Source organism: Dasypus novemcinctus, chromosome 23 (assembly GCF_030445035.2).
Source record: "Dasypus novemcinctus isolate mDasNov1 chromosome 23, mDasNov1.1.hap2, whole genome shotgun sequence".
Classification (NCBI taxonomy): Eukaryota; Metazoa; Chordata; class Mammalia; order Cingulata; family Dasypodidae; genus Dasypus; species Dasypus novemcinctus.
In genome coordinates, this window is record NC_080695.1 from 28,342,115 (window position 1) to 28,353,930 (window position 11,816).

The 11,816-nt window shown below is 43.7% G+C and overlaps 1 protein-coding gene across 1 annotated transcript in view; it reads right to left on the reverse strand.

The window, feature by feature from the left end:
• The window catches only part of LOC101432429 (integrin alpha-M), a 38,276-nt gene extending 37,218 nt beyond the window's left edge, over nucleotides 1–1,058 (reverse strand). The window contains exon 1 of the mRNA XM_058286026.1: nucleotides 922–1,058. Within this exon, the coding sequence (XP_058142009.1) occupies nucleotides 922–949 (28 nt within the window). The 5' untranslated portion in view covers nucleotides 950–1,058. The remainder of the gene's footprint in view (nucleotides 1–921) is intronic.
• Between the last annotated feature and the right edge of the window lie 10,758 nt (nucleotides 1,059–11,816).

The following is an 11,816-nucleotide window of genomic DNA, read 5'->3' on the forward strand; positions in this document are numbered from 1 at the left end:
TCCACAGTTCTTTTAATTGAGGAAATTCAAAATATCATAATTTATTTTTGGCCACGCAGTTCTACTCAAAACAAATGGAATTCTTATTTCACTTAATTGGGGTTCACAGTTAGTGTTTCTTATCATTAAATTGATGACCAATGTTCATCTGTAAAAGATAATCTTAGATCACAGGTTGCACAAGGACAGTTTGCCAACCTCTGCCTTGAGATCTACTGGGGTCACCATTGGGGGTGACCCCTCTCTAACCTCACAGTGCCACCATCCCACTGATTTGCCCAACAATCAAGTTCCTATAAACTCTATGTTAGGTAATTTCCTTTCTACACAACTCTCAAGTATTTTCTTCCCTTCTTTGGGTCATTCTCTGCAAAATATACATAAAAAGAAACACGGGAGCAGTTGTAGCTCAGTGACTGAGTGCCTGTTTCCCATGTACAAGGTCCCAGGGTCAATCCCCTCTACCACCTGAAAAAAAACAACCCCAGCTGTTTTGATCAGTAAGCCATTAAACAAACATTTACACCTGGGTCCTTGGAAAATAGAACTGGAGGCAAAGTAGGGATGGAAGGTGAAGTCGAAGAGAAAACCCTCTGGGAGGGAAGTCCCATACCAGTTGTGTGCCCTTGGGCAAGTCACTTAGCTTCTCCGGGCTTCAGTTTCCTCAACCGTAGGGTGAGGGAAGCCACCAAATCCCCTTGCCCAGGTTATGGATTTATTCATCCATCCATGCTTTTGTGGAGAGCCCATCTTGGTCTGGCATTGCTCTGCTTCTTAAACCCTTCATCTTTCCCCAAATCCCAATAGCTCGCATTAGACAAAGTATCTAACCTTAGGTACTCCGCGCCCTCTCTCTCCACTCATAGACCCAAAGAGAGATCTTCCCCACCCTAAAGGCCTCCCCTCATCCCCACCATGCACCTGTCAACAGAAGGACTGTTCGAGTCATGCTGGAAAGAGCAGGAACTGCGGGGCTCCAGGCACCACTGAGCTATCTCAAGGAGGCCACCAAAGCCAAGAAGGGTGGAAAGAGAGAAGTAGGGGACAAAAGTCTGATTAGAGACTCAGAGGAAGAGGGCGGGACTCAATGAACACACAGCCCTGCTTGCCCTTCCTCCTGGGACTGCACAGAGTCTGTTTTTCCTCCCTGCCCAGCTTCTTGACCAAAAACATCCAAGTCACTATCAAGAAGGGGCCATTTGTCACCCAGCTGCTTCTGGAGTTTACCAGAGTATTATGAAAAGCAAGCTGAGTAAACTTAGAGGCTGCCTCCCAGAACGTGTGTAGTAAACAATTAAAACAAACTCTGCAAAATGTCCCTCCTCTAGCCCACAGAAAGAGAGGCACTCTTCTTCAGCCAGGAGTTGTCCTCCTTTGTAGCCATCAAGGACAACTCATGAGCAGAAATGCCGCAGAGGAACTCTGAACTCCAGTGTAGACCATGCCTCAGAGTTATCCCACTTGAGAGGCAAAGGACTTGATTTTTATCCACAACTTGCCCTACTGGTTGAGGGCTGCCCTCTGGGGAAGCTCTAGCTCTCTGGCACTTCCAGCCTGCCCTGCACCCAGGGAGAGGAGGGCCCAGGAGCCAAAAAGAGTCCTCAGGTAAGTATCTACAGGTGCTAGCAGCTGGAAATCTGGCCAGCTTGCATGAGAATATTAAATGCTGATGGGACATGGATGCAACCACTACAGCATCAGCTATAGATACTTTGTATTTGTTCATAACACATATTGTTACCTGAAATTATATTATATATTAATTTAGTTGTCTATTGTCTGACTTCCCTGCTAGAGTACATAAGCTCCATGAAAGCAGATATTCTTGTCATCTTGTTCACTGTTCTATCTCCAATGCACAGATCAGTGTCTGGCTTATCATTAGTACCCAGTGAAAATTAATTGAATGAATGAATGAATGAGGTGACATGAAATGGAAAGACAAATTGGGCTCACTCAGATTTCCTTCCCTGGGAATTTGGACTAAGAACTAAGACCTAATGAGAAGACCCAGTTAGCAGTGGAAACTGAGGTTAAAATTTCGGGATGGGAAACGGATGTGGCTCAAGCAGTTAGGCTCCTGCCTAGCATATGGAGGGTCCAGGGTTCGATGCCCAGGGCCTCCTGGTGAAGGCAAGCTGGCCCATGCTGCAAGCTGGACCACGTAGAGTGCCAGCCCACACAGGAGTGCCACCCCACATGGGAATGCTGACCGCAGTGGAAGTGCACACCAACACAGAGAGCTGACGTGGCAAGATGACGCAATAAGAGACACAAAAGAAAGACAGTGAGAAGACGTAGCAGAACAGGGAGCTGAGGTGGTGCAAGAGAAAGATTGCCTCTCTCCCACTCTGGAAGGTCCCAGGATCAGTTCCTGGAGCTGCCTAATGAGAATACAAGCAGACGCAGAAAGAACACACAGTTTATGGACACAGAGAGCAGACAACGGGGCCATGGGAGGAAGAAATAAATTTAAAAAATAAATCTTAAAAAAAAAATTTCAGGATGTAACTCTGAGGTTAGAGAAACCTTGAATAAGCTGAAGTTATAAGTAAGCTGGTCATTAGTGAGAGATCAGAGTCGATTTGCAGAGAGGGGTAGAGATATGCTGAATGAGAGGCTGTACAGTCTTCAGAAGGGAGAGAAGAGAGATGCTCTCTGCAGCTGCCTCTGATTCAGATGGATTTTCAATCTAAGCAGTAGAGATAGGGTAGGTTATGCTGCAATAGCAAGTGTATTAGTCAACCAAAGGGGTACTGATGCAAAATATCAGAAACCTGTTGGCTTTTATAAAGGTATTTATTTGGGGTAGAAGCTTACAGTTACCAGGCCATAAAGCATAAGGTACTTCCCTCACCAAAGTTTACTGCCATGTGTTGGGGCAAGATGGCTGCCAACGTCTGCCAGGAGTTCAGACTTCTTGGGTTCCTCTCTTCCTGGGTTTCTCTCTGGGCTCCTACTGTGCTCACTCCACAAGGTCACCTATAGACTATAAAGCAAATGGCCCTGTCTCTCTCCCTGGGGCTTCTGCCATGTGTAAGGAGCCATCTCTACTCCTCTGTGTTCTTCTCCTGTGTATTCACTTCCTGGGCTCCAGCTCAAAACTCCAGCATCAAAAAACTCCAAATATGAGTTGGGAGGTCATCAGAGGGGTTGCGCTTAACGCATGTCTCAGCAGGATCTCAGAGACAGCCAAAGTAGATACAACCCCAGGTAGTGGCACTCCTGGGGACTACGGAGACACCCAGGCCCTACAGTCATGGCAGATGGCTCTGGAGTTTGGTGCCTTGCCAGTGGGCCCTTTGGAATTTGTGCTCCTGAGTGTGATGGAGTTGGACTCAGATGTGACTTCTGTACACATGCTTCTTCTGTCCCTTTTATTGAACCTGTGGTAGGTGCTGGGGTTGGTGAATGCCCAGGAGACTTGAATCTCTGGGCTGTCCATGTGCCAGCTGGGCCCTGAGCCTCAGTGGTGTTGCAGCACCTACTCTCCACTTTGTTGGACTTACCCAGGTCAGCTGACAGGGAGGTGAGGATGGACAACTGTGGGAAACAAAGGCACGATGGTCTTGCAGGAAGAGACATGCTGTTTCCATGGCTACACTTTTAACATAGGAATGCAGCAATTAAGCCTTTTGGGTCAACAGGACAAAGCTGTCCAGGGCAGGGAGAAATATGAGCAAAGACACTTTGTAGTTTGAAAGAGCACTAGGACCTTGTACTCTGAGATTAGATTTTGTAGTTCTTTAGCTTGTGAGATATAGTAATGTGCAGCTGCATGTTATCACTTGTGCTCATGATAGCTTAAGTATATATAATGCCACTTGGAGATGTTGAAGTTTTCTGAGGAGTCACTACTCGCCGACTGCCTGATCCCAGCTCTCTCTTTCGTTCTTTGTTTCATTCTCTTTCTCTTTGTTTCGTACCCAATACCCTTCGGGCCCAAATTTCCAACAGACAACCACTACACAAAGGAACTGAGAGAGTCCACAGCTGCTGCATGAGAGTCACACCCACCAGCCATGTGGTACTGAAGTCCCCCCTCAATTGAGAGGTGGAGTGGGCATTGACACCCCAGGGTCCTCAGGATGGAGGAATAAAATATGGATTAGAGTGGACTTACTGGTATTCTACCATAGAACTATAGTGACCCTAGCAATGGAAGAAAATAGATCATTGATGTGGAGACAGAGGCCATGGGAGTTGCTGAAGGCAGGGAAAGGGAAAAGGAGGTGTGATATGGAGACATTTTCAGGACTTGGAGTTGTCCTGAATGATATTGCAGGGACAGATGCAGGACATTATATATCCTGCCATAACCCACTGAATGGACTGGGAGAGAGTGTAAACTACAATGTAAACTATAATCCATGCTGTGTAGCAGTGCTCCAAAATGTATTCATCAATTGCAATGAATGTACCATGCTAATAAAAGAAGTTGTTTATGTGGGAAAAGTAGAGTAGAAGGTACGGGGAGTGGGGCATATGGGAACCTCCTGTATTTTTTTTAGAACTCTTTTTTATTTAACATTTATTTTATTTTATTTTATTTTCTTCCCCTCCCTCTTCCCTGCCCTGCTGTTTTTGCTGTCTGTGCCCGTTTACTGTATGATCTTCTGTATCTATGTCTCTTTTTGTCTTCTCTTCTCGTATATCTCCTCTAGGATTCACCAGGATTCAATCCTGGGGTCCTATGATATTGAGAGAGGCTCCCTGTCAATTGCGCCACCTCAGCTCCTGGTCTCTGCTGTGCTTCACCTTGACTCTCCCCTTCTGTTGCATCATCTTCTTGCTGCATGACTCACTTGCATGGGCACTGGCTCACTGTGTGGACACTTGGCTCACCACACGGGCACTCACCTTGCCACATGGGCACCCATGCGGGCACTTGGCTCACCACACAGGCACTTGAGTTACTGCACAGGCACTTTGTTCATCATGCAGGTACTGGCTCACCACGTGGCACACTTTCTCTTCTTTTTCACTAGAAGACCCCAGGGATCAAACCCGAGTCCTTCCATATGGTAGGCGGAGGTCCTATCACTTGAGCCACATCTGCTTCCCCTTTATTTTTAATGTAACATTTTGTGTGATCTACGTATCTTTTAAAAATAACTAAAAATATATTTTCTGAAAACTCCAACTCTGTCCTTTTCCATGCCTTTTATCTGTGAGTCCCCAACCACCAAGGGGCAGGGACCCAACACCCTACTGATGTGGCCCAATCAAAGCCCTAATCATAATTTAATCATGCCCAAGTACAGACTAGTTTAGAAACATAATCCAATATCTATTTTTGGAATTCATAAGTATATCAAACTCTTACACTCCATCCTCTGAATTCCAAAAAGACATTACAATATTTTTAAAAAAAATCTTAAATCAGTAGCAATGCTAAGTATAGAATCACATCACCATCAGTTTAAAGAAATACAGTTTATCTTGGGGCAAAGTTCCGCAAGCCATAGACCTCTGCAACTTACAAAACCATTTATCTGCTTCCAATACACAAATGGACAGACAAAGGATAAACATTTTCTTTACAATAAGGAGAAATTGGGAAGGAAACATGAGTCATGGGTCCTCTACAGTTCAGTAAACCTGCAAGGCATACTTCATTAGATGTCAAAATCTGAGAGTCATTCTTAAGACAATGGTTTCTTCTCCTTCAGACCTCATGGGACCCACCCTTCCACAGGCTTGCCCAATGGCCATTTTCTTGGTTCCACCCTCATCAAGCATCTGGGTGGTAATCGAGTTCTAGACCTCACCCTCCAAGAGTCTTGGGGTGATTGCCACACCTTACCCAAACTTTGGGTTAGAATCTTAGCCCCCCTAGTACAGTGAAATGAAGACAACATCCTTCCTAACGTTTGGTATACAGGCTCAACCCTCTCAGAGCAACAAGTTGACCACCTTCCCTTCCCTAATCCATGGGAGATAGATCCACCCCTCTCAGACCTATGAGGTAGTGACTTTAAATGCCCTAATCCTTGAGGAATGTGCTCCAACATCTCTGTACCCTGGGGTGGCAAAACCCTCCCTGAACATCAGTTGGGAACATCCACCGTCTTGAAATGCTGGGGCAAACTCACCCTCTCTGTACAAATGGGTAGGGTTCCTCTCTTGGCCCAAGATGATGTCTTAATTACAGATCTCAGCTTCTGTGGTTTTCCTCTTAAAGCTGTTTCCCCTTCCATCTCTCTGTCAATGCCCTTTTTTGACCAAGCTGACAGTGGTTTTGTTTATATAGCTCTCTCAAAAAGTTTGTTGATTTAGCATGCAAGAAGTGGCAGTCTAAGCCATCAGACAGTAAGACTTTCCACAAGTCTTTCCTAGATAACTGCATTTTCAACCCTGATTTACAAGGTCCACATTTAGGTAAGTCCTCAAATGGAGCACTATCATCTGGGAACTTGATTTCCAGATGCTTGGAATTTCCAGAATCAATTTCTGTTTTCTTTGTGCCCAAAAGTTCAGTCCTTCGCTTATCTATCTAGCATTTTGCTATAAACTGCAAGGAGAAGCCAAGACACATTCTCCAGGTTTACTTTGAAAAGTTCTTCAGCTAAATGCCCAGACTCACCATTTTCAAATTCTGCCTTCCATAAAACACTAGGAGTTAATCTTGCTAATTTCTCTGCAATTTTAAAACACAGATCACCTTTCCTCCAGTTTCCAACAACCACTTCATTATCCACTTCCAAGGTCTCACAAAAAGTCTCTTTAGAGTCCACGTTACTATCAACAGTCTCTTCAATGCAGTCTTGGCCTTTTCTATCAAGCATCTCACAATTCCTCAAAAAAGTACCACTTTCCCATTTATAAAACCCCTCCAGCTTTTTAGTAATTGCAAAAGCACTTCCTCACTCTCTGGTACCAAATTCTATATTAGTCAGCCAAAGGGGTTCTGATGCAAAATACCAGAAATCTGTTGACTTTTATAAAGGATATTTATTTGGGGTAGAAGCTTACAGTTACCAGGCCATAAAGCATAAGGTACTTCCCTCACCAAAGTTTACTGCCATGTGTTGGGGCAAGATGGCTGCCGACGTCTGCCAAGAGTTCAGACTTCTTGGGTTCCTCTCTTCCCAGGGCTGTGTTGTTTCTCTCCAGGTTCCTGCTGAGTTCACTCCACAAGTCCAGCTGTAGACTATCAGGCAAATGGCTCTGTCTCTCTCCCTGGGGCTTCTGCCATGTCTAAGGAGCCATCTCTACTCCTCTGTGTTCTTCTCCTATGTGTTCACTTCCTGGGCTCCAGCTCAAAACTCCAGCATCAAAAAACTCCAACTCTGTCCTTTTCCAGGCAATGTCCCCAAGGGGTGTGGATCAACACCCTATTGATGTGGCCCAATCAAAGTCCTAATCATAAGTTAATCATGCCCAGGTACAGACCAGTTTACAAACATAATCCAGTATCTATTTTTGGAATTCATAACTATCAAACTGCTACAGCAAGCAATACCAAAATCTCTGCTCAACACAACAAAAGTTTCTTTCTCATTCACCCAAAATTCAGTGCAGGTTGAGAAATTTTCTTGGGAAGCTATCCTCCATCTGTTATCTCAGAATTTCAGGCTGCTAAGATCCCATCTAAGTTTCACATCAACATGAGCCTCCATCATTACCAAAGGAGAAGAAGGAAGAGCATCAAGAACAGTTCACAGGCTCTTAAATGCTTCTACGAAGACGCTTTGGCCAAAGAAGTCACTTATCAATGCCCAACTTCAGGGTGCAGGAAAGTACAATAGTCTCCTGTGCCCAGAAGTAGAGGAAAATATTAGCCATCAGTGGTAGAGCCTATCATGGAATCCTAACTATAAGCTCTCCAAAACTGGAAGTAAAGTGAGTGATTCAGTGTTACTAACATCAAATCAACCTAGATAAAACATAAGGCACCTTACTGGGAAATTCAATGGTAAAAATAACTACCATTTGAAGTGATTTACAAGTCACTTTTCCAGACAGTATCTTTTCTGATACTTATGTTCAAACTGTGAGTCAGATGTCATTATAAATAATTATTTTCTGGGAAGCGGACTTGGCCCAATGGATTGGGCATCTGCCTACCACATGGGGGGTCCACGGTTCAAACCCCCAGCCTCCTTGACCCGTGTAGAGCTGGCCTATGTGCAGTGCTGATGCACCCAAGAAGTGCTCTGACACACAGGGGTGTCCCCCATGTAGGGGAGCCCCACGTGCAAGGAGTACACCCTATAAGGAGAGCCACCCAGTGTGAAAGAAAGTGTAGCCTGCCCAAGAATGGCGCCGCACACACGAAGAGCTGACACAACAAGATGACGCAACAAAAAGAAACACAGATTCCCAGTGCTGCTGATAAGGATAGAAGCGGTCACAGAAGAACACACAGCGAATGGATACAGAGAGCAGACAACCGTGGGGGGGTGGGGAGAGAAATAAATAAAATAAATAAATCTTTAAAAAATTATTATTATTATTTTCATTTCTTTAGGGCAGCATTTATGGGTTTTTTTTTTTTAAGATTTATTTATTCCTCTCCCCCTCCCCCATTTTCTGCGCTCTGTGTCCATTCACTGTGTGTTCTTCTGTGTCTGCTTGTCTTTTCTTTAGGTGGCACCAGGAACTGATCCTGGGACCTTCCAGAGTGGAAGAGAAGTGCTCAGTTTCTTGTGCCACCTCAGCTCCCTGGTCTGCTGCATCTCTTATTGTCTCTCCTCTGTGTCTCTTTTCGTTGCATCATCTTGCTACACCAACTCTGCGGGGGCCAGCACTCCTCCATGGGCCAGCACTCCTGTGTGGGCCAGCACATCACACAAGCCAGCTTGCCTTCACCAGGGGGCCCCAGAAACCAAACTCTGGACCTCCTATATGGTAGACAGGAGCCCAATCTCTTGAGCCACATCTGCTTCCCAGTACTTATGTTTAATGTGGCTAAATGTATTACCTTTTCTCTGACTTGCTTAAGAAATCTCCAAGGTTAGAAAAAAAATTTCACCAATAAATTCTTCTCAAATACTTGTTTTCCTTCCATTATTAGGTCTTATTTTGTGTAGAGTTGATTTTTTGGTGTGGTGTGATCGCTTCTCATTCATTTGGCTAAAACCAAGTGTGACACGAAGCAGGGAATCCAATTTCATATTTGTTCAAATAAATAGTTTCCCAGTTTAATTTATTGAGTTGTATTCTTTTAAATAAACTTTAAGAAATTTTAGTTCCCTATATTTGTCAAATATTGTTTTACTGTCCATCTGCGGGCAGCGGCGGGCCTCCGGGAGGGTCGGCGGTTGGCCGGGCGGGCTCTCCGGATGGGGGCTGCCTCATGGTCGAAGGAGAGGAGGGGGTTCGGCACGAAGCCGTTGGGCCCTCGCTCTCTCCGCTCAGGCACGGGGGACGCGCGGTGCAAGCAAGAACACCACGGAGACAAGGTCTAGGCACAAGTCTGCTTTATTGTTGAAGGGGACATGGTTTTATAGGGTCTAGGGATACGTAAAGGGACTTGATTGGTGCCGGCGGGTGCTGTTGCTTGCGTAGACGGTTACTGGACAGTAGGCGGTTACTGGACAGTAGGCGGTTACTGGACAGTAAGCTGGCTAAGAGGTTAGGAGCAAGGGAGGGGAAGGGGAAAGTGTGGGCTGTCTAGATAACGGCTAGGCGGAAGACGGAGAAGGGGAGAAGGAGGGGCAGCGCTGGCTGCCAATACTGGGCGGGAAGGAGACGGGGACATCCATCTATTCTCTACCTGAGTCTATATAAGACAAGATTCTGATATTGCATTTCACCACTGGCATAATTATTTTCTTTTTGAATCTGAGCAAGTCTGGATGCTCACAATACGCAACCTAACTCTGTGGGCACAATAAGGAACTACTTCAAGGGAAAGAACTGTTCTGATCCCTTTAATTGCTTCTTTATGAGATAATGTGATGGAAAGCAGAAATGTCCAGTTTTACCTCTATGAGGTGGGTTCAATGAGAAAAAAAGTAATTATTTGAAGAGGCTATGATCAACTACTTTGAAAATCCAAGATTAATAACAGACAGCTTGTTAGAATTAATCTTGTTCAGTGAGATCAACATATAAAAATCTAATACAGGGGAGTGGATGTATTTCAGTGGTCGAATGTCTGCTTCCCATGTACGAGGCCCTAGGTTCAATTCCTGGTACCTCTAAAAATAATAACAATACATTTCTTATTTGCCATTCTTATTTCTGATTGAATTAGAAAATCTAATAGGAAAAACACCATTTGTAACACCAAAAAAGCTACAAAATACCTAGGCATGAATCTAACAAGGAATATGGAAGAACTATTTTTTTTAACTGTTAGACTTTCCTGAAAGACATAAAAGAATAGAGAAGTAGACCATATTCATAGATGACAAGACTTAAATATAAGAAAATGACAGTTCTCAGATTACTTAGTAATTCAGTGTGATCTCAAAGGAATGGGGGTGGTTGTGTCTCATCTCCTTCTGCCCCACACATCACCTAGGATCATAGCTCCTCTCTTTCTTAACATACGCTCCCATACCCACCCTTGCAAATCTTTCTCCAGTGGCTACACAGATAATTAAGCTCTGTCTAAAGCCCTCCAATTTGCTTAACCAACTACATTCATAGGAACTGGCCACACAGCATCCACCCTTCTGAGAAAGTTCTGGGAAGTACAAATAACAAAATGTTTGTTTCCATTGTCCCGAGTTGCCAAGAAAGGTTTCACCTGAATGTCATCCACAGCAAATTGGCTAAGCCTTGAGGTCTGGGGTCAGACTAAGGGATTAAAATCCTGACTCTATAAATATGTGACCTTGGGCAAGTTACTCTATGAACCCCACAGTCCTCATCTGAAAAATTAGGGTAATAACAGTACTCACCTCTTGGAGTTGTTATGACAATTCAATTAGATAATAAAGGTCAAAGTGTATTCACTATAATTTTTCCACCTACTTTGTCTTGGCTTGACAAATGATGTAGCTAGCATGGCCCCAATGATGCAAAAAAGAGTATGTTGACTTACCAGAATGGCCACTATTATTAATAAAAAGACAGGCAACTGCAAGTGTTGGAGAGGGTGTGGAGAGATAGGAATGCTTATTCACTGTTGGTGGGCATGTAGATTGGTACAATCAAATTCCAAAGAAGTTGAACAGAGAGTTGCCACATGACCCTTCAATACCACTACTAGGTATATGCCCAGAGGAACTGAGAACTGTGACACGAATAGACATCTCCATACCGATGTTCATAGCAGCATTATTCACAATTGCCAAAAGCTGGAAACAACCCAGGTGTTCATCAACCAATGAATGGATAAACAAACCATGGTATATTCACACAATGGAGTATTATGAAGGTGTAAGAAGATATGAAGTCATAAAGTGTATGACAACATGAATGAACCTGGAGGACTTACGTTGAGTGAAGCAAGTTGGACACAAAAGGACAAATACTGTATGATTGCATTACTGTGAACTAAATATATTGTGTAAAATATTGTATGATTTCATTTATATAAAATATAAATATAAATCAATTTATAAAGATGAAATTTGATTAATGGTTATGTGGGGCTCAGAAAGGCATGCTAAGGGGTGTAGAGTTTTTCTTTTTAGAATAATGAAAGAGTTCTAAAATTGTTTGTAATGATGAATGCACGACATTGTGATTATACTAAAAACCATTGATTATGCACTTTAGATAAATTGTATGGTATGTGAATATATCTCATTAGAACTATTTAATAAATAAATAATTGTGCAAGGATAGTCAGAAATAGCAGCCAAAAAAAAGAGTATGCTGGCCTCAAAGTTCTTCCCTGTTGCTCATTTGGAAGC